Raw genomic sequence first — 23,226 nt, forward strand, 5'->3', positions numbered from 1 at the left:
GTTGCAAGAAAAGCTAGGTGCATTCAGTTTTTAAAAAGTCAGGAGGATTTTTGCATCTACACAATATGTAGGGGTAATATGTATTGTTGGAAATGATAACATTTTGATATGGTAAATTTTATAGTTTAATAAATTCTTTAATAAAATATATTTTATGAGCTAAGGGTTTATAGTGATTGGGGAGCTGTTTAAAATGGTTATTGAGAGAGTGGGCATATGGGAAGCAAGATGTAATGGTTTGAACATAACTTGCAGGCACTGACGAGGAGAGCATCCTGACTCTGTTGACCTCCCGCAGTAATGCTCAGCGCCAGGAGATCGCTGTGGCTTTTAAAACTCTCTTTGGCAGGGTAAGACTGTACTTCATTCCAAGGTAGAATGTGAGAGCAGCTTTATCTTTGAAGACTAGTTTGAGATCTACTAATATTCTTTTGTAAATATCATTTATTTTATGATTCTGACTTTCCTATTCCTCCTTTTTTTCTTTTCCAGTCTTTAGTCATCAGCTGCTGGTTTAGAGGGCTCACCTCACTTATCTCACATAATTGCTTTTCCTTCCTTGACACTGGAGGTACTGAAAGGTCCTATGGTGATAACCATTTTTCCTTTCTTCTGTGCTTCCCACTCAAGATTTTTGTATCTATTTTTCAGGGGTAAACCTTTATTGTAGTATGTTTTGTTATGACAGTCACAGTCTTGGTTCCTCTTGGAGTGGTATTTAATTTATTTTTTATTTCCTTTTTGTCTTTTTAGGGCTGCGCCTGTGGCATATGGAAGTTCCTAGGCTAGGGATTGAATCAGAATTACAGCTGCTGGCCTATACCACAGCCATAGCAACACGGGATCCGAGCCGTGTCTGTGACCTACAGCATTGCTCACGGCAACACCGGATCCTTAACCCAGTGAGCAAGGCCAGGGATTGAACCCAAGTCCTCATGAATACTAGTTGGTTCATTATCCCTGAGCTGCAACAGGAACTCCCTGGAGTGGTAGTTTAATAAATGAATTTTTCATTCATTTGAAAATGCTCTTATTTGATTAGTAGTTCAAAGTAAAAATTAAAATTGTTACTAAATGACTTAGTACAGATATGAAAACCTTACATGTAGTTTTGTTATTTTGAAAATTTGTGTTCATTGTTTTGAGAAACAAATGCAAAGGGTTTAAAAAAAGTATTTTAAATACAATTTTTAGTTGCCTGTACGGTGATACTGAAATGGATAAGAAATAATGCTTTTCTCTTTGTAATTACACACTCAAGTTCCCCATAGTTGCAGCTGTCCTGCAGTGTTCAGGGGCATTGTAATGAATAAAATCTGTTATATGTGTATGAGAATATTAATAGATAATTGAAAGAAAAGAAAACATTGTTTTGTCCAGGTCTGATGGTCCAGATTTTTTCTCTTGTAAAATTGCATTTATGGTGTTATTTATTTATTTAGAGGGGAATTTTTCTTAAGATAGACATGTTTCTTAGAACCAGTGTTTTTAAAAGGAAATATTTTTAGCCTACTTTTAAAGTATTCATTTTTAAAAAACTCTTGAGATAAAGAAAACCATCTCTTAAAAACAAATACCTTGACACCTGAGTGGCTTTGCTTTAGCTTAAACTTTAGGTCAGATGTCAGAAGTACATTCTTCTAAGCTATGGAGGGTTGTTTTGCATATGTGTCTTTTACTTGGAAATACCAACGTTAAAAAAATCATTAGAGCAAAGGGCTGTTGTTCATATTTGAGAAGATTCTCCTTTAAATTTCTGCCTGGTTAACACATGTTTGATTTCTGTGCATTAGGACCTTCTGGATGACCTGAAATCAGAGCTGACTGGAAAATTTGAAAAATTAATCGTGGCTTTGATGAAACCTTCTCGGCTGTACGATGCCTATGAACTGAAGCATGCTCTTAAGGTAAAAGGATGAGTGTGAGGAGCATTCCTGTCATGTATAATATTTTGTGTTGGTAATTACTTCACCATATTTTTTATATTAAAAGAATTGAATTTTTTAGGGATGATTTCTTGAAGGACGAAACTGTGTAGAAGGCAGGAAGAAGAAAAGGAGGGAAACAGTGACAAGTGTGTCATTTAATTTTTTTATTTAGTTGACAGTAATAGTGGCTACTAAAAATTTTAACATATTTTAAAGCCTTTTATATTTTATTTTCATGCTTGTTTTTTCATTTTGAGATGTCTTTAAAAAAATGTTACACATTAGGTGTTTTATCTTTTAATGTAGAAAGTTGCCTGATTAGAGATCGGTAATACTGTTAATCATTTTACATTAAAAAATAAAGCTTTAGAGACAATTTTCTAATTCCCTTTCCTTTTTCTCTGTACTTCTAAATGCTAAAATGAAGTGCCTGGTAAACTCGATATAATTTCATGATAGCATATTAACTAAATATATATTCTCTTGCCTGGTGTTTAAATATGGTGAAAGTATGACTACACCAAATCATTTGTTTAGATTAATGGGATAGGAAATAGTTTCATCATTAGTCATTTAGGCTTTGAATGGGCAACAAGGAGATAGTGTAGCTCTGGTTGTGGAGGAGAGGGTTTATCAAGTTAGGAACCTTTCTATGCTTCTTCTTTTCATTTCCCTACAGTGATTCTTTGGAGTAAACAATATCTTAGGTTATGGAGAAGGGTGTTTTTCCAACCTTCTGAAATGTTAGCAGTAGCTAAAATTCTGCCAGAGCATAAACCTAGTTTGAAAAGCACTTGATTTTTGGTAAAGAAACAAATATAAATAGAGGAAGGCTTAAATATGTTGTCTTTTAAAATTTAATTCCGCTGTATCATTGCTTGTATCTTTGAATTTAGCAGTGTAGATGTGACTTTTATAATCAGAAAAAGGAAAACCAACTAAAATTTTCTCAAAAATCCAGAAAGCAAGTCCCAATTTCCTTTTACTCATCCGATAACTGATTCCTAGTAACTGGGCAATGCTGTATTCATTGTTACCTTTATACCTTTGCTGCAGAATTTCCCCGTGGATCCATAGAAAGCTTAATTTGGGGAAGGGGTTTTTATATTTTGAGGTACATATTGATTAAGTATCAACACTCCTTCATGTAAATTTATGTAAAGTTTTCATATTTACTATTTCAGCCTTTTCAGTTATTTCCTGTTTCATAAAAATATTTTACTTTTTATTAATGGCCACACCCACATGGTGCATGGAAGTTCCTGGGCCAGGAATTAAATCCAAGCTACACCTGGGAACTATGCTACATGCAACTTCAGCGATGCTGGGTCCTTAAACCCGTTGTGCTGGGCTGGGGATTAAATGCACACTTCTGTAGCGATTGCAGTGAGAGTCTTAACTCCCTGCACCACAGTGGGAACTCCAAAATGTTTTACTTTTAAGTTTATATGTTATATGTCATATATATGTATACATACACATACATACAATAAACATGTTTTTTTTCATTAGATGAAAAGGGATATAATTGTCTTGGAAAGAAAATTAATTTGAAATTTCTTATTTTTATAACTTAAGAAGAAGTGAATGTTATGTTGGATAATATTTATATATTTATGCAATTTTGGTAATATCTATCCTAGGAAAATTATTTTCCTTTTAACTTATTGACATGTTTTTTTCTACTAAAAATAAATCTCCAAACAGGGAGCTGGGACAGATGAGAAAATCCTGACAGAAATTATTGCTTCAAGGACACCTGAAGAATTAAGAGCCATAAAACAAGTTTATGAAGAAGGTAAGTGTTTTGACTTTATTTCCCCTTCATCTCCACTGTTAATTTCATTTCTCTAAAGTGAGTGTAGTTCCTTATATTTAGAGGAGGCAGACCATACATGATTTCTGGAAGACTAAAAGAATGAATGAGGAAATAAGCAAAAATTCAAGCCAGTTTTCTCCTTCATTAGGGAAAAGACTGCTTTTTACTATACCCATAACTGTTTTTGTATTTATAAGAAACTTCTGATGAGGTTGGAATTTATTTTCACATAGGATTTGCGGCTAGCACAGGGATATACAGGTTGTCATTCTTTTACCATAAATTTAAGATTTAAGTGGTTTTTCTTCCTGAACAAATTCAGTTTTATGTTAGAAGTTGGTTATCTAAACAAAAAAGAAAACTTGTCCAAATCAGAGTCGATAATGTTTGAGTAAATATATGTTGTTTTAGCTAATGGCAATGCTTGAATAGTCTGCATTTTTATCTTTCTTGGTGTCTTTTCTTTTTGATTTTTAATTTTTTGTGGGAAAAAAAAATCTGCATTTCAATTTGAAGCCTACCCTGTGAATGGAACCAAGAAAATGAAAAAAAGTAAAGGCAGAGAGTTCTTTTCTCTTCAGATTTCCTGTAAAAGACTCTTCCCCTACTTATCTAATGACCATCAGACAGCTTAGAAAACTGCTCAGTCTACAGGCCCCAAGCCTAGTGCCTGCAGCTAGGAAAATGGATGCTTATCTTGGCATTAGTTTGCTAATCTTAGAAATCGGTAACTCAGCAAGTCAGAAGTCAGAAGGGTATGGAACTTACAGCAGTTACCTTTTGAAGTGCTGGATCTTTACTTTCTCCTCCTCTTTTTATAGTTGGGTGGGTCCCAGCCGCTCAGGCATAGGGGTTCCATGAATCTCAGTTGTAGCTGATCACTCCTGAATAAATATTCAGGTATCTCTTTCTGGGGATGTTGACATTGCTGAGTGAACCTTTGTGCTGCTGAAATGCAAATGGACTACCCAAGGCATAATAACTGTGTGTGGTCCATCCTGTCATCTGTGCTGTTGTGCCCTAGCTGTGTGTCCAGCAGTGTGCTGGCTGTCATGAATGATGCCGAAGAGGTACATAACATGGCTCTGTCCTCAGGGAGTGTGCAGTCTGTTTAAGCATGACATGACTTAGAAAAACTGCAGTAGTTAAAGGATAGTAAAAATCAAACATGTTGAATGGAAGACTCCATTGAGAGAAGTGAGATCATTATGGTTTGGACGTTAGAAGAGGCTTCACAGTAAAATCAGACTCTAAGCCATGGTTTCAGGCCATGATGGGTTTTGGGTGGGTGAGGAAGGCATTTTTGGTCAGGGTGCACCTGCTGTCTACCATGGTGTGAGGACGAGGCTGAGAAAAGTACGTAAAGGAGATAGAACCAGACCGTTGTGCAGGGTCTGTGCATGTCCATTGTGGAGATAATCTGAATAGACACAATTAGGCTCTGTTACAGTGGGTTTTGTTTGACTGGATTAGAAGTTTGGATTTGATTCAAAGGCACTGTAAGTTCCTGAATGGGTGTGGGGAAATATTGACGAGACAATAGAGGGAGGAAGATTTGAATTGAGAGGCTGATTAAGTGCTGCTTTGGGGGAGGTAAGCTAGACATTTATGGCTCAGCCTAGGCTGGTGGAAGGTATGTGGTGAATAAATCAGAGAGAGGAGAAATATTTAAAAAGATTTGATGGTTGATTATATGTAGGTGTTGGAGTAGAGGAAGGAATAAAAAGTTCCTTGAAGGTTTTGTATTTGAGCAGCTGATTGTAATAAATATGGTTCTTTTTTGTACCTATAAAAATAGAAGTTTCAAGCTTTTTAAAGTTTGTCTCCTTTCAAATAATGATGAAATATTTAAATGCCTTAGAGTAATACTTCCTTTCCATCAATAGCAGCTGTTTGAGAGCCAGTGAAAAGTGTAGACTCTTGTAGAAGAGTCTTCTCTCCTTTGCTGTGGCTTTATGTTGAATAGCTGGAAATAGGGGGCAGAAGGGCATGTTTTAAAATATCACTGCTGTCTCTCAGAGTTAACTTTATTTGTTGAAGAAGGAAAAATCTTATTAGGGGTAGGAATGGCTACACCTCAAACAAAGAAAACCATTTCTTTTAAAGAAAGAAAAATATTAGAGAATAGAAGGTGTTTGGAGATGAATCATGTAAAACATTGGAAAGAAAGCAAAATAAAACTTAAAATTAAGATTGCATTTTAGAGGCTTTCCAGTACCATCATGTGTCTATAGATTAATAACTGCATTGGTTGAAATCATTTCTAAATGGCTGAGTCATTATTTATGTTTGAAACGAGTACTTTTGGGAGACTTTTTTTTCATCCAGCCACTTAAAGCATTTACCTTCAGTCTTTAAAGCACTCAGAGAAGGACTAACAATTATGTTAATCAAATATTACTTCCTGTATGTCTCTTCCATTTGATTCATGGGGCAAGGTATCTTTTTCTAGTTGAAAGAAACTATAAATTAATGTGAAATTATTCTGTTGCAGAATATGGCTCAAGCCTGGAAGATGATGTGGTGGGAGATACATCAGGGTACTACCAGAGGATGCTGGTGGTCCTCCTTCAGGTATTGGGTCGAGACTATTTGTGGTTTCATTAAAAAAAAATCTGAAGCTGAACTGGTCTGAATCTAGTTAAAAGTAAGATCACTTAAAATCTTGTAATTATTTCTGGTACTTGACTCTGGCTATGTGTTACCAGTGTTTGTGTTTCAGAATATCTGACCTGAGCTTTTAAGGGCTAACTCATAGTTTTTTGTTTTATTTTCCTTTTGATCTCACTATCCTCTTTTATTCATAGAACTTAATATCAAGAGGGTTAGGTTTGTTTTGGACAGTGCTTGTGTGCTAATGTAAAATATTGTAGGATTGATAAGATCCTAATAAAAGCGTATTACTCCTAAGAGAAAAAGCTCTATGTGCATTACCATCAGATGGAACCATTTTTTATTTTGAACAAAAGAAGTGTAATCCAGTAATGTGACATATTATCTCTTATAGGCTAATAGAGATCCTGATGGTAGAATTGATGAAGCACAGGTTGAACAAGATGCTCAGGTGAGTGAGACTTAATATGTAAGACTTGATTATGACAAATGAAAAAAGAATCTATGCTAATGAAAAATCATCTTATAATTGCATCTAAAAATAATCACGTCCTTTATAAACCATAAGACTCATGTAAGTAGATGTCTTTCATTTTAATCTGACCAGCAAAATATTTTATCCCAAAGCTGAAATGAAATAAAATAAATTACACATAAATAGTGTGTTCCACCTAAATAGGTTATTTTTTCTGAGATTATGAATCATTCACAAAATAAAAAATTTTATGAAAAAACCTAAGTGTTGTTGCTTCTACAGCCACTGAAGCAATCAGTCTCTTGGTAGGAAAGGATAAAGAAGGAAAAAAATAAAACTGTTTTAGTGATAAATGGTGTTTTATTATGTAACAGATGACAAGTTATTGTAGTATTTGAAAAATTCCTCCACCTTTCCTTTGATAGAATTCTAGTAGGATTGCTCTTTTCTCATTTGCTCTTTAGTTTCTCCCAAATGAAATTTGTACTTAAGTGTCTTTTAAATCCCATTATAGTCTCAGTGTGGTTTGTAAAGTAATCCAATGTAGGGAATAAGTGAGGAAATTTGAAACATGAGGCTCGAAAACTGGAAATTGGTAATAAAGGAATTATTTGGATTCCTAGAATCACATATTATAGTCATGTCTCTCTGGTTCCATGTGTTACATACCTCGGGGATATTGTGGGTTTGGTTCTAGACTGCTTCGATAAAGTAAAACAGGTCACTTTAAAGTAAGTCATATGAATTATTTTGGCTTCTCAGTGCATATAAAAGTTATTTTAAGCTATACTTCAGTAAGTGTGCAATAGCATTATATCTGAAAAACATTGTACCTACTTTATTTATTTATTTATTTTTGTCTTTTTGCCTTTTCTAGGGCCGCTCCTGCGGCTTATGGAGGTTCCCAAGCTAGGGATCTAATCGGAGCCGTAGCCACCAGCCTATGCCAGAGCCATAGCAACGCGGGATCTGAGCCACATCTGCAACCTACACCACAGCTCACAGCAACGCTGGATCCTTAACCCACTGAGCAAGGGCAGGGACCGAACCCTTAACCTCATGGTTCCTAGTCGGACTCGTTAACCACTGCGCCACCATGGGAACTCCTGTACCTAGTTTAAATAAAAAAAAAAAAATACTTAATTGCTAAAAAAATGCCCAGACAATTACAGTGGTAACATCACAAATCACTGATCACCTTAACAAATATAATAATAATGAAATACTTTGAAATATCATGAGAATTACTAGAATGTGACACAGAGACAGGAAGTGAGCAAATACTGTTGGAAAAATGGCACCAATAGACTTGCTCCACACAGGGTTTACAAACCTTCAATTTGTGAAAAATGAAATACCTGCAAAGCACATAAAAAGAGGTAATATACAATTTTGATTGCTAGTCATGTAATATACAATTTTGATTGCTAGTCATGCACCATTGAAAGGGGAAAAGCTGTAGGCACTCCTCCAATTAACTGTTTCCTGTGAAGCAACTTCTGGATGTGTGATCTGACTTCTCTAATAGGAATAAGGAGAACGTTCTTCTTCTTTCGGGTGGGTTGATTTTGTAATGGCTTTGGGACCCCATCGTCTCTTCATGTAGCGGGAGAGAGAAAAGGAAAGGAAACAGATGTTTGCTGAGTGCTCTCTGTACAGTATTTGATGCTTCCCTCACTGTCCTTTATAAAATGCAAACTGATTATGTCCCATCTCTGTTTAAAACCTTAAAACTCTTCAGTGAAGCTGACTGTCCCAAGGATAAAGTTCCAGTCCCTAAATGATTTATAAGTCTCTTCTTTATCTGTGCCTTTCTTAGGCCTCCAGCTCTCTCTCACTTGCTCTCTCTTTCTCCTCCCGCCCCTTCTCCACCCATTCACCTAGTTCTTCTTCAAGGATCAGTCCTCAGATTAGCTGCTTTTCAGGTCACCCTGGCTGACCCCAGGTGTGTGTCAGGTGGTCCTTATAGGGAAGACTGTAGCTTCTTAAGCTTCTTGTCATAGTCCTTGCCACCTCACATTGAAGCTGCCTATTGACTGCCCTTAACAGGCCACTCAGAGCCATCAGTTCAATTTGTACCCTTAGCTCCTAGCATATAGTCAGTACTCAGTAAGTAGCTGCTAAGTGAACCAGTGCATAATCCCCTCAGAAACAGAGGGGATCATTTCTCATTTTACTGTTTTTCTGGGCTGCACCCACACCATATGGAAGTTCCTGGGCCAGGGATTGAATTAGAGCTGTAGCTGTGACGTGTGCCACAGCTGTGGCAGCACGGGATCCTTAACCCACTGTCCACAGCAGGAACGCCCTCATTTCCCTTTTATAGATGAGGAAACTGAGGCTCAGGGGTTCAAGAGACAAGCCCATGCCCCTCACTGAGTGGTAGTAAAGCTGAGATTCCCACTTATCTGACCCCTAAGCCCTTCCTCTTTAACTAGACAGCAGTCCCAGTGTTCCTACCTGTTTTCTCTTCCTTGTCATTTCTGCTATGGTAAAAGGGGCTTATTAAATATACATTAGAAGGAAAGACCTAGCTTAACCCTGCCTTCCTGAGGGACCAGGCTAGAGCAGCCCTACAAACCCATACGCCCAGGTGTCCTGGCCTTGCTCTTTGCTGAGACCCCCTTGCTTTCCAGACTCGCGTTGTCCGTGGGTCTGTAGGAGATGTGCTGCTTCTCACACTCCCACTCTCAGGAGTCGGACTTCTGGATGCTTTTCAGGGGTCATGGTCATGGTAGAAGGAGCAGCCTTAGCCTCAGGTGGCCGGCGAGGCCTGCATTAGCGGGTGGTGGGCAGATTTCCCATCACATAGCTGCAGTGTGAGGCTACTAACAGTACGTTTTTACCTCATTTTTCATTCATTCCCCAGTGCCTCTCCAGTTTTCTGTGCTGATAAATTCCTCGGGGGTCTCTTTCAGCTGCAGGTTCTGACAGGGAATCTGGGTGGGGCCTGGCATCTTCATTTCTAACAAGGCCTCAGATGATGCCAGGCTGGTCCTGGGACCACACTGTGAGCCCCCATATAGTATCCCTGAAACAGTATCTGGGCTGTCGATATCTTTTCAGTGACCAGGAAAAACACAGAATACAGACTGGCTGTTGGTCTTTGAGTTGTAAAAATGGGTTATTAATTGATTCAGCCTGTTGAAAACAGTGATCCTTTCAGCATTACAAAAAGGACCACACTCATTTATACCTTGTAGCAAGGGCACCTGAACTGTTATCACTAGTGGGAGTTTAGGATTTCTTAATTGAGAGTAATCTGAGAGAACTAAAGGGCCCATTCACAGACTTTTGAATTTTTTTCTCTACTGATACCTGGCACCAAGAGGATTCCTATTATTTCAGGGATTTGATAAGCCTCGATGAGTCATTCAGCTTGGGAATTCACATTTCACAGATAAGCCACTTTACTTTCTAATATTTTTTAAATATTTATTTTTTATTTTATTTTTTAAATTGTTATTTCTCCAATACAATTTTTTTTCTACTGTACAGCATGGAGAGTGACCCTGTTACACATACATGTATATGTTCTTTTTTCTTACATTATCATGCTCCATCATAAGTGACTAGACATAGTTCCCAGTGCTACACAGCAACATTTTTTTTTTTTTTTTTTTTGTCTTTTTGCTATTTCTTTGGGCCGCTCCCGCGGCATATGGAGGTTCCCAGGCTAGGGTCGAATCGGAGCTGTAGCCACTGGCCTACGCCAGAGCCACAGCAACGCGGGATCTGAGCCGCGTCTGCAACCTACACCACAGCTCACGGCAACGCCGGATCGTTAACCCACTGAGCAAGGGCAGGGACCAAACCCGCAACCTATTCCTAGTCGGATTCGTTAACCACTGTGCCACGACGGGAATTCCAGCAACATTTTTTAATGTGTTAAGCTGCTTTGACTTCTTCCCCTCCTCAATCCTTGTTTTATGCTTTCTCTGGAGAGAAGGTTGAACTCAAAGGAGGGAGGGAGAAGGGAATCAATGTTTATTGAGCACCTGCTGTTGGTTACCTGACGCTGTTCAATACATTCATTACATAAGTTATACTGATAACTCTATAGCAATATTATTCCTACTCTGTAGGTGAAGACAACCCAACTGGTGCTTGGACTAAACTGCAGAGCACCCCCTGAGGGGAAGGGGGAGGGTGGAGAGGTGGGAGGTTCCCTCATCCAGAACAGCTCCGTGGATATTGGGCATCCTCATTTAGAAGAAAGGACCCTTACGTTAAAATAAGACAGAATAAAAGTTTTAAATATTGCTCTGTATGAAGATGCCATCATTATTATTGCATGCGATTTACTTAATAATTAAGTTTTAGAGTAGCTGTTGATCTTAAACATGATTCTTCCAAGAAGATTGAGATTATAGTTAAAAATAGTCATTACATCAGTTACTCCCATACAACAGGCTTAACTGTTACACCTACTAGAGAAGATTCCTAGAAATGTTGAACAGTTGAAAGGGGGGCTTTAGCAATGCTTGCAGTGTTGTATAGGGGGTTAACCCTTTAGGGGCTATCTGTATGTATGTAACTCTTAATCTGTATGCAGAGAATATACCAGAGGGAAGTGATTTTCAGAATGTTGGCGTTTGTGGTAATTTTAATTTTCTTATTATGTTTTTTCTCTGTTTTACACAATTTCTCAATGAACATGTATTTTTTTGTAATTAGATTTAAAAAGTTAAGACATCTAGACTATTGTGATATGGTTCGAAGGTTGAGATCCTTGCATGACTTTCATAGCAACTCTCTTTTCAGTTTTGAATAACCTGTTTACATAGCCAGGATTGATGTTATTTTTCTCATTAAAATAATTTAATTTCAAACTTGAGTGTAAAGATGATTTTCTGGAAATACCTAAAAAAAGCAAATCTATACTGCTGTATATTATTAAGTATAACATGGCCAGAATTTCTACATCCAAACCTGCTATGACCACCACCTGTACTTATTTGTTTTGCCACTTGTGGGCATAAGAGCAGCTCCAAGCAGCAGTCTTGGCAAGTTGCACTCACCTTGTTTTAAATGGTATACTTACCTGGTGAATAATTAAAAGGGTAGTATGGGCATTTTAAAGATTGACTCTTTGAGGGTTTTTTTCTTTTTTTTTTTTTTTTGTCTTTTTGCTATTTCTTGGGCCGCTTCCGCGGCATATGGAGGTTCCCAGGCTAAGGGTACAGTCTGAGCTGTAGCCACCGGCCTACACCAGAGCCACAGCAATGCGGGATCCGAGCCGCATCTGCAACCTACACCACAGCTCACGGCAACGCCGGATTGTTAACCCACTGAGCGAGGCCAGGGACCGAACCTGCAACCTCATGGTTCCTAGTCGGATTCGTTAACCACTGCGCCACGACGGGAACTCTGATTCTTTGAGTTTTAATAAATTATCTGTATCTCAAGAAGTAATCCCAGATTTAATGATATTTGTATGTAGTTTTTTTCAGCAATTATGTGAACACTGGAAAGCATATCTTTTCCATGTAAAAAAGTAAACATGGACATTCAAACTATTCAGCAAGTAAATGTTAAGTGCCTCTTGTATGCTAGGAACTGTGTTATACCCACAACCTTTTATAATTTTGTGATCTTTTAGAAATGGGAAAATTTTCTGTAGCTAGCATTGGTTGTTTCAGCTGTAAAGAGAAAATATGGAGTTTATTCTTTAATCATGTGTAATTGAGCAGCTACAGAGCAACCAAAACAGAAAACATAGACACCATAGCTGCTCATTAAATTTTTTCCCCAGTCTGAAATGCAACATCACCCGTGAGGTAATCAGAACTTTCCACTAACCACACCATTGCTCCTGAACGACTGGAAGTTGTGGTAGACATTTTGGGAACATTTAACCTGGCACCATGGTTGTGTTTTATTGCTTTGACCCATTAATCTTCTGTGGCACAGTCCAGTGACAAGTTCCAAAGTAGCTCCAAACTCAGTGAACTGAGTTTCAGAGTAGGAAAATTTAGAATGGAAAAGTATAAGATGATGAATCAGGCAAAATAATTGTCAGGGAATAAAACGTAAGTGTGATTAAGAACCTGGAAATGAGGGAGTTCCTGTTGTGGCACAGTGGCAACAAATCTGACTGGTATCCATGAGGATGTGGGTTCGATCCCTGGCCTCACTCAGTGGGTTAAGGATCTGGTGTTGCCGTGAGCTGTGGTGTAGGTCGAAGATGCAGCTCAGATCTGGTGATGCTGTGGCTGTGGTGTAGGCTGGCAACTGTATCTCTGACTTGACCCCTAGCCTGGGAACTTCCATGTGCCACATGTGCAGCCCTAAAAAGAAAGAAAGAAAAAAAAAAGGAACTGGGAAATGAGATGGGAAAACAATTTATTAATTGAGGTTGAAATTTTCACAGGCATTGTTTCAGGCTGGAGAACTTAAATGGGGAACAGATGAAGAAAAGTTTATTACTATCTTTGGAACACGAAGTGTGTCACATTTGAGAAGGGGTGAGTGATAAAAATGTGTATATACAGGTAGTTTGGTTAATTTTGGAAGTACAAGAGCCAGTGTGCCAAAATACCTGCTGCATAACAGGCTCTTATTGAATAAATCAGTTTTTTTTTTTTATTTCTTCTTTTCAGTGACCTTGAGGAATCTCATAATTCTCTCTGCTCCTGTGGTAGCTTTTACAAAACTAGAGATCCTTGAGCACTGTTTGCTGTTCGGGTGATGAGGGAGGTAGACCTTCAGGTTGTTACTCATAGTCACAGATCACTGGGCTGTTGCTCACTCTAAGTATCTTCTCCTAGATAGTGGTACCTAGGAGCTCACTTCTGGATATTCATCAGTACTTGTGGGATCAGGTGGGAATATGTTCAGTGGCAAGTGACAGAAAACCCTACTAATAGTGGCTTTACAAATTGGGCTTTTGGTAGATAGGATTCCTTGGCTGATTTGGCAGAACTAGTTTCTTTCTACATTTCTGTTTTGATGTTCTTAGTGCTTTGGTTTTCTTTCTCATGCTCGCTACTTCATTGTCACAAGATGGCTGCTGTTGCTCCAAGCACATCAACCATTTCATAGCAAGGAGGAAAGGGCAAACTAATCGTATCTGTCTATTACTTTTAATAAGGAAAGAGAAAGGTTTATACATCAGATTTACCTTTAGGTCTCATTGGTAAGGAGGGGCTGGAAAGTGGGTGGACAAAGAACATTTCTAATCCATTGTTTAGGGCTTGGCACATTGAGGCTTGAACAAAATTAAGGTCTGTCAGCAAGGAAGAAGGGGAAATTTGTGTTTAGTAGGATAGTACCCTGTTAGTGTAAATATCTTTCTGTAAAGAGTAATTCTTAGGTGATTAAGAAATTTTTTTCCTGTTTTCTAGTGTTTGACAAATACATGACTATATCAGGATTTCAAATTGAAGAAACCATTGACCGGGAGACTTCTGGTAATTTGGAGCAACTGCTCCTTGCTGTTGGTAGGTAATTTTATAATGTATATAATATTTATGTGTTAAGAGCTAATGTAGTTTATTCAGTTGAAGCTGTCTGAAGATAACTACCTATTTTCATAAAAAGAGCTTATTATGATTTTTGAATGGAACAAACTCCTGAATTTGCAATTCAGAGTCTGTTTTGATGTTGGAAATATATGATACTCTGGTTAGTTCATCTAATCCTATGGAAATATTAAGAGACTTGTTTAAAAATCATTTCAAAGCTACATCAGACATAATACCATCAGACATAATACCATTTTGGAGTTCCCACCATGGGTTAAGGATTCAGCGTTGTCTCTGTGGCAGCGTGAATTCCATCTTTGGTCTGTGCTGTGGGTTAAGGATCCAGTGTTGCTGCAGCTGTGGTTTGGACTCTCTCCCTGGCCTGAGAACTTCCAAATGAGAAAAAAACGAACTTCCAAAAACGAAAAAAAGTTATTTCATTGTGAACCTGAAATTATTATCTCAAAGACTTGTAAATATTATTTTTAATACTTGTGTGCAATTTTGTTTTTCTTTTGAATACCATCCTGACAGCTGTGAGGCAGACTGAGAAAATAGAGTCTAATTTAGAAAAGTATCTTTGTAATAGTGGAAAATGTGATGATGGTTATTTTTTCTGGTTAAATAGTTTGAAATTTTATTCTAGCTAAATATTCAGAATAACCTGGAAAAACTGGAAAACTGAGTTTGTGCAGTTTATTGCATTATTAAATACTCTTCAAAGCCGGGGAGAATGTAGTTCATGAGTTTCATGTGGTCCTCCTAGTTTTCATCCAGCTTTGAAGGGAACCTCTGTCTGCTGTTTGTTCAGAGGATTTTGCATTGAGCTGAAGTTTTTGTGCTCTCTGTCTTCTGGAGAATAAGCTAAATATGTGTACGAACCAGCACTAACAGTAGCCTTTCATTTGAGTCCAGTTAAATAATTTTAATAGAAAATTTTTATTTTAATTATTTATTTATTTTTTGGTTGGCTCATGGCATGTGGAATTCCTGGGCCAGGGATCAGATCTGAACCACAGTTTCGACCTAAGCCACAGCTGCAGCAATGCTGGATCCTTAACCCATTGTGCCAGGAGGGGTATTGAACCTGTGTCCCCCCACTCCTAAGACACTGCTGATCCCATTGCACCACAGCAGGAGCTCCTTAATAGGAAACTTTTAGATGGCCCCTTCATAATTAGAAGACCCATAAAAGTTAGGACAGTTTTAGTTACTAGTGGCTGTTTTTCTTAAGCATTGGGAAAGAGAAATACCACCCCCATTCAAGGATTTGTTATCTTTGTATATTAAGGAATATACAGTTTCTGAAGCTAAGCAGACTGAGGTCTGAGCAGCCCTAACATACAGTAGACTTGTACATGTTCAGGGAAGAAACTCTTTTCTGTTACCCATTTATCTGGGTATTTCTACCAAAGCACTAAGTCTCATGTGGCTGTGTGTGAATCATGGATTTTAAAGAATATGGAGAGAATACCTAAACTACGACGAGAGGCAGATAATCTAAGGTTTGTCAAAGACAAGATAGCATATTATCTTATATTATTTGCTTGAATCTATTGGAATGGAAACTCCCAGGATGTTTGTATAATTTGTGGGGGATGAAAAAGTTTGTGACTTAATAGCCCATGCTGCTAAAGCTGCTATAGCACAAAGGTGCTCATGGAACAAAGGGGCGTTGAAAAGCATGCAGCCCCTGTTCTAGGTGCCCTTCTGTGTAGAACTTGGGATCCTGAGGAAAACTCAAGCTAGTATATCTATGGAGCTACTTGGGAGTAAGGAGCTCAGAGCAGCTTGCAAAGGAGCTTGTGTTACTTTCATCCTTGTATATAAGTAGAGCTATAAGCATGAGGCTGCTTTTGATTTTTATTTACTTAATCCTTTTCACATCAGAAAAGCATGTGACTGTTACATTACTTATTTTCTTAGTGAAATCTATTCGGAGTATCCCTGCCTACCTTGCAGAAACTCTCTACTATGCAATGAAGGTAAGTGCATAGCTGGAATCTTCTAATTAATTTCTCTCTCCAGTATGTTTTTTTTTTTTCTTCAGTATGTTTTAGATGATAGACTTTGAGATTTTTTTTTCCTCCTTAAAACACGTAGTTCAATTCTACTGCATTGTTTTACTTTATTGATTCACCCAAATCAGGGGAGTGTGATGCTGTAATTGCCATTTTTAAAGTATGTGCCTCTCTCTTTTTCTTTTTTAAAGGGAGCTGGGACAGATGATCATACCCTCATCAGAGTCATGGTTTCCAGGAGTGAGATTGATCTGTTTAACATTAGGAAGGAGTTTAGGAAGAATTTTGCCACCTCTCTTTATTCCATGATTAAGGTAGTAGAACCTTTCTTTAAATTATGTTTAGAAATCCACAGCAGACCAAAATATAGCATGCAAGACATGAATGGAAGAACTCATCTCTAGCATTAAGTTTAAAATTGTGGTTTGATTAAAGCTATGATTACAAAGCTTGGCATGATGTTTCCTGAAGGATGATGGTGGCTCCCAAGTGGAAAATTGGCTCTTGGTGAGGCTGAGGCTCCTGGTGAGCTTAGAAGCATTATTTAGTAGTGATGACAGATGACTCGCTGAACCCACCTAGTCCAGGATAATAATGTGTTTGTTCATTTGCTCTTTTATCAGTTCCAGCCGTCTTTATGATTAGTTCCTCCTTTCTTTCATATCAGTCTTTTCTTTCTTTATTATCTGTTATCACCTCGTCTCTGGTGTTGGTTCAGAGTTCAGGAAAGAACCAACCAGGTCCTATCAGTAGTAAGTAAAACGCTTAAATATTAATGTCATTTTTGTCCCTTTAAAAGCAAGGAACACTGAGGTGTGTAATTAAATTTGGCTTAAGGCCTTTGACTAATTGACCCTACCCCCCTTCCTTCCTTTCCTCCTTCTTCCCTCCCTCTCTTTCTTCCTCATAAAGGGGAGTGTGGGCCATGTACAAAGCAGCATCTCAATTGAGCAAGCTTTTATTTAGTATTTGTGTGTGTGTCTGGGCTGAAGGGTGCTAGAGAGTTCTCCCCTGCACACGTAGCTTGAAACATTAATTTATCACACATCTGTGTGTGAGACAAGCAGAGGCAAAACATATCCTGCCCTTTGTCTTTGAGGCAAAGCTGTAATAGTCAGGCACTCCCAGCGTTGGCCGCCCCAGTAGCCAGACATATACTAGATGATAGAAACTTAGAGTTTGTTTAGAAAGCTTAGCTTGAATATAGTTCTAAAAGCTTCCCTGTTCTCTGTATAACTAGAGGGAAGAACATATTTCGCTGTCTTAGACAGAACTGTGTTTTCAAGGGGTGTAATTAGAATGTTAATCCAAAGTTGCCTCAGTAGGAAACCCTCTGTATAACATCCCTGATGTGGAAGTCATGCTGAGAGAGAGACCCGCTTGGGAAAAAAGCCATGTGAATGACACGTGTTGCCAGATATGTTTTATTTTTTTATTTTCTGTGACTTTTGTGAGCCGTGGAGGTTAACGGAGTCCATTTGGGTTTCAGGGTGACACATCTGGGGACTATAAGAAGGCCCTCCTGCTGCTCTGTGGAGGCGAAGATGACTGATGGGGTCCTGGGGAGAGACCCCACGCTGTGCCCACTGCCGCCACTGCCTTCCTTCAGCACATCTCACTGCACTGCTTGTAGCCAGGGCTTGGCACATGGCCTTAACCACACTAGCATGCATGCTAGGACCAAAACATGTACGTTGTAGGAGAAAGTAGTGGTGCTTCTCTCTGATCTCCATTAAGATCTTTCTCTTTGTTGTAGTACTGAAGTGTACTTATGTTACTAAGATTAAAATCTGGATCATTTATATTTTCCTTTAAGAGGTCAGACTGCTTTTAGCCTATTTTAAAAGCTTCATTTATATTAAATTGATAACCATATTACCTTAATCGGAACCTGAGCCTCAGAATTGTGAACTCCTGGAAGTGTTACTGATCTAGTTTGCTACCAAATTAAACCTGGAAAATTATGGTAGTTGCATTCAAAAGATTAGTGGGTAATAAACATTTCCTTTCTCCTGAATTGTGTGTGTGTGTGTGTATGTTTAGAAAATGTATTTACCTATTTATATCTTTTTGTTTGTTTGTTTGTTTTTTTGTCTTTTTAGGGCTGTACCTGTGGCATATGGAGGTTCTCAGGCTAGGGTCGAATCGGAGCTGTAGCCCCTGGCCTATGCCACAGCCACAGCAACGCCAGATCCAAGCTGTGTCTGTGACCTACACTACAGTTCACGGCAACGCCAGGTCCTTAACCCACTGAGTGAGGCCAGGGATCAAACCTGTGTCCTCATGGATGCTAGTCAGATTCATTTCCAGTGACCCATGATGGGAGCTCCAAACAGTGATATCTTTTTTCAAGCTAGTTAATTGACCATGTTGTCAGTTGATAGTTGGATTTATAGTTGGCTTTTAGGTGAAATACAACACTGCAAAATGAATTCCCTGGTTAGTGTGGAATGAGGGAGAGGTTGAAGGGGGTCTCTGATTTACTGGTAGCATGTTTATATGGGCACCAATTAAAGTAATGCTTATGCTAGTTGCTTAGTAGAAAAGCTGATTTTAAAACTTAACCTAAAATTCGGAGTGCTACATTTCACTTTTCTATTATTAGCTTGTTTCTCATATTTTCATCTAATTCCTTTTTGAGATAAAAAAACAGGCAGTAGAGAAGCAAAAAGAGAAAAAGCAGTTTCTTTCTCTCTTCTAATAGGTACCTTTCAGTTTTCTGCTATTTCTTGAGTTTGTGTTAATGTCCTTTTTTCACTTTCTACCTTATAGATGTGTTTTTTTAAAGCAAGTGATAACTATTAATAAGACATTTTTGTAAATGGACTATATTCCTGTTGAAAACTGTAAAATAGTGATATTCTTTTCTCAAGCTTGGCTGGTCATCAAAATAACCCTGAGAGCCTTAAAAATTATATGTGTATGTATATGACATTTGATTTTTTTTTTGAAAGCTCCATAGGTGATTATAATGCAGAGCTAAGTTGAGAACCAGCTGCCTGTACTTTCCCCCATTGAGGTATAATTGATATACAACACCATTTACATTTAAGGTATATAGCATAATGACTTGAGTTACATATATTAAAAAATGATTACCACAATAAGTTTAGTTACCATCTATCATCTCTTATAGATTTTTTAAAAAGAAAGAAAAAATGTTTCTCCTGGTGCTCAGAATTATTAGGATTTCCTTTCTTAACTTTCAAATATGTCAGACAGTATTAACCATAGTCATCATGTTGAATGTTACATCCCTGGGATTTACTTGTCTTGCAACTGGAAGTTTGTGCTTTTTGACCACCTTCTTTAACTTCCCCACACCCCACCCTCTGCCTCTGAGAACCACAGATCTGATCTCTTGTTCCATAAGTGTTTGTTTGCTTTTTAGATTGTGCATGTAAATGAGATCATCCAGTATTTATCTTTATCTTATTTCACTGAGCATAATGCCCTCAAGATCCATCCATATTGTCCCAAATGGCAAGAAGTCCTTTTTTATGGCTGAATACTCCTCTGTGTGCATATGTATGTGTGTGTGTATATCTATCATCGTTTTCTTTATCCATTCATTCATCTATGGATACTTAGGTTGCCTCCATGTCTTGACTACTATAAATAATTAACATGGTGGTGTGTATAACTTTTTGAGTTACTGTTTTCATTTTCTTTGGATAAATACCCAGAGGTAGAATTGCTGCATCTATGGTAGTTCTATTTTTAATTTTTTGAGGAATTTCCATTATGTTTTCCATGGAGGCTATACCAATTTACATTCCTACCAGCAGTGCCCAAGAGTTCTCTTTTCTTCACATTCTCATCATCACTTGTTATGTCTTGTCTATTTCATAAAAGGCATTCTAGTAGGTGTGAGATGATATTTCATTGTGGTTTTGATTTGCATTTTCCTGATTAGTGATGTTGAGCCATCTTTTCACATACCTGTTGGCCATCTGTATGTCTTCTATAGAAAAATGTCTATTCAGATCCTGTTTTTCAATTGGACTATATATTTTTTATTTGAGTTCTTTTAGATATTAGCTCTTTATCAGACATATGATTTGCAAATATTTTCTCCCTTTCTGTAGATTGCCTTTTAATTTTGTTGATGGTTTCCTTTGCTATGCAGAAGCTTTTTAGATTGATGTAGTCCCACTTGTTTGTATTTGCTTTTGTTGCCTTTGCTTTTGGTGTCCAGAATATCATCTCCAAGATTTATGTGAAGGAGCTTACTACCTATGTTTTCTTTTAGAAGTTTTGTGGTTTCAGATCTTCTGTTCACATCTTTCATCTGTTCTGAGTTAATTTTTGTGTATGATGTTGTTGGTGTTCCAGTTTCATTCTTTCACATTTGGCTGTCCAGTTTTCCCAGCACTCTTTATTGGAGAGACTTTTATTTCCCCATTGTATATTCTTGGCTCCTTTGTTGAACATTAATTGACCGTGTATCCATGGGCCTATTTCTGGGCTCTCTATTCTGTTGTGTTGATCTGTGTGTCTGTTTTTATGCCAATACTACACTGTTTTGGTTACTACAGCTTGTCATATAGTTTGAAATCAGGAAGCATGTTGCCTCCAACTTTTTTTTTTCCCCTCAAGATTGCTTTCTTTGGCCATTCAGGATCTTTTGTAGTTACATACAAAAGTTAGGATTGTTCTGGTTCTGTGAAAAATACCATTGAAATTTTGATAGGGATTGCATTGAATCTGTAGATTGCTTTGAGTAATTGGGACATTTAAGCCATATTTAATTATTTAATTATTATGATTTGTGAACATAGAGTATCTTTCCATTTATTTATGTCTCCTTGAATTTATTTCATCAGTGTCTTATAGTTTTCAGTGTATAAGTTTTTCACCTCCTTGGTTAAATTTATTCCTAAGAATTTCATTCTTTTTGATGCCATAGTAAATGGGATTGTTAATTTCTCTTTCTGATAGTTTGTTATAGGTGTGTAGAAATGCAGCAGGTCTTTGTGTATTTTTTTTTTGTCGTCTAATTTTACTGAATTCATTTATTAGTTCTAGCAGTTTTATGGTGGTGTCTCTAGGATTTTCCTTTTAGTATCATAGCATCTGCAAATAATGAGTTTTACTTCAGTGTGCTGCCTCTGTGCTGTGCCCTGAGTAGGGTTAGTTGGTTAAGGGTTGTTTCTTTGAAATGGTCCTGTGGGATATGAGCCCCACTGGCTACCAGAGCCAGGTGATCAAGGGGTGTCCCGTGGGTGGCAGCCCCCCAAGCCAGGTGCATGCACAAGCTCCCTGCTGGCAATGTGGAGCAAGGCAGAGGGAGAGCTCTAAGACAGTGCCTGCCCTCGGAGTCTCTGGAGAGGATTACCGTCAGCTTTAGATGTGTATTTAATCAGAAGCCTCAGGAGGCAGCTGGGAAGATAAAGTAACAGGCCTCCTTCACAAGAGACTGGGCACCTCCTCAGTCTTTTGCAGCTCTCCTGAGCCCTGAGGGTGGTCAGATAGGAACACTTTCTCCATTTGCTACAGTTCCTTGGGACCAGTGAGTGTAAGTGATGCTGGCCACCAGAGCCAGGCAATTTAGATGCGTCTCGTGGGCAGCAGATGAGTGTACAAGCTCCTTTCCCTAGATACCAGTGGCCCAGAGCAAGGCAGAGGGAGAATGGGATACAGTGCCTGTGGCCTCCTCCATCTTTGGAGGATATTTCAGGAGGCCTTTGGAGGTGTGTTAAATCAGATGCCTGCCCCACAGGTTGACACTTGAAGATATTCATATAAGCCTCTTTCACAGAAAGTCTGGGCATTTTGCAGCTGACTGCCTCCGTGCTGGGGCTGCCAGCCTATTAAGAAATGTTTTACTGTTTGCTATAGGATTGTGGGTCTCATGTTCTTGCTAAAGCCCTGCTGGTTTTCAGAGCCAGGTGTTCTGGGGCTATAAAGGGTAGGTGTTAAAAACTGGGGTGCCTGATATGGGGTTCAAACACTTAGGTCCTCAGGGAGAAGCTCAGAGTTATGGGTTACCTCCTGATTGTGGGTTGTTGCATCAGGGATGGGGTTCATGATGAGACTGTCTCAGCCTCTCCTACCTGCTTCAGGTTGGTGTCTTTTACTTTGTCTGAAGTATAGGGGCTCACTCAGCAAGGTTTTTCTCCACCTCAGAGAAAATTTTCCCCCATAGCTATAGATTTGGTGTGTCTTGATTTTCCTATGTCTTGAATTATCTTGCATCAGACTCTTGGTTTTTCTTCTTCTTCTCTTGATGAGGTGAATTGCACATCAATTAATATTCAAATGTTGAATAATCTTGCACTTCCAAGATGAAGTGCACTTTGCCATAATGCTTTGTCAATTTTACACATTGCTGATTTGTTTTGCTAGTATGTTTTTGGAGTTCTTGTGGGTGTGGCTCAGTGGGTTAAGGCCCTGACCTTGTCTTGTGAGGATGTAGGTTCCATTCCTGGCCTCACTCAGAAGTTTAAGGATCTGGCGTTGCTGCAGGCTGTGGTGTAGGTTGCAGATGCAGCTCTGACCTGGTGTTGCTGTAGCTGTGGCATAGGCTGGCAGCTGAAACTTGACCCCTAGCTTGGGAGCTTCCATATGCTGCAGATGCAGCTGTGAAAAAAAAAAAAATGGAAATTTTTGTTTCTATGTTTATGAGGGATATTGATGCTTGTGGTTTTCTTGAAATATTTTTTTTTGTCTAGTTTTGTTTTCAGAGTAATGCTGCCCTTAGAAAATGATTTGGAAAGTGTTTCTAGTCTGTCTTGTGTAAGTTTGTGTAGAATTGGTGTGAAAAATTTCTTGAGCCTGTCATGAGCTTCTTTTTTTTTTTTAAAAGGTTTTTAACTCCAAATTCAGATTTCTGTCTTTCTGATTTTTAACTATATTGACATCAAATATATATCTATTATAAACTTAGTGGCTTAAAATAACA

General features: G+C 38.3%; 1 protein-coding gene across 1 annotated transcript in view; it reads left to right on the top strand.

The window, feature by feature from the left end:
* Positions 1 to 18,339, top strand: part of ANXA5 (annexin A5) — a 33,036-nt gene extending 14,697 nt beyond the window's left edge. The window contains exons 4-13 of the mRNA XM_003129218.5: positions 256 to 350; positions 1,794 to 1,907; positions 3,636 to 3,726; positions 6,242 to 6,321; positions 6,755 to 6,811; positions 13,209 to 13,302; positions 14,182 to 14,277; positions 16,228 to 16,286; positions 16,514 to 16,636; positions 17,812 to 18,339. Coding sequence (XP_003129266.2) covers positions 256 to 350; positions 1,794 to 1,907; positions 3,636 to 3,726; positions 6,242 to 6,321; positions 6,755 to 6,811; positions 13,209 to 13,302; positions 14,182 to 14,277; positions 16,228 to 16,286; positions 16,514 to 16,636; positions 17,812 to 17,874 — 872 coding nt within the window. The 3' untranslated portion in view covers positions 17,875 to 18,339. The remainder of the gene's footprint in view (positions 1 to 255; positions 351 to 1,793; positions 1,908 to 3,635; positions 3,727 to 6,241; positions 6,322 to 6,754; positions 6,812 to 13,208; positions 13,303 to 14,181; positions 14,278 to 16,227; positions 16,287 to 16,513; positions 16,637 to 17,811) is intronic.

This window comes from Sus scrofa, chromosome 8, assembly GCF_000003025.6.
Source record: "Sus scrofa isolate TJ Tabasco breed Duroc chromosome 8, Sscrofa11.1, whole genome shotgun sequence".
Taxonomy (NCBI): Eukaryota; Metazoa; Chordata; class Mammalia; order Artiodactyla; family Suidae; genus Sus; species Sus scrofa.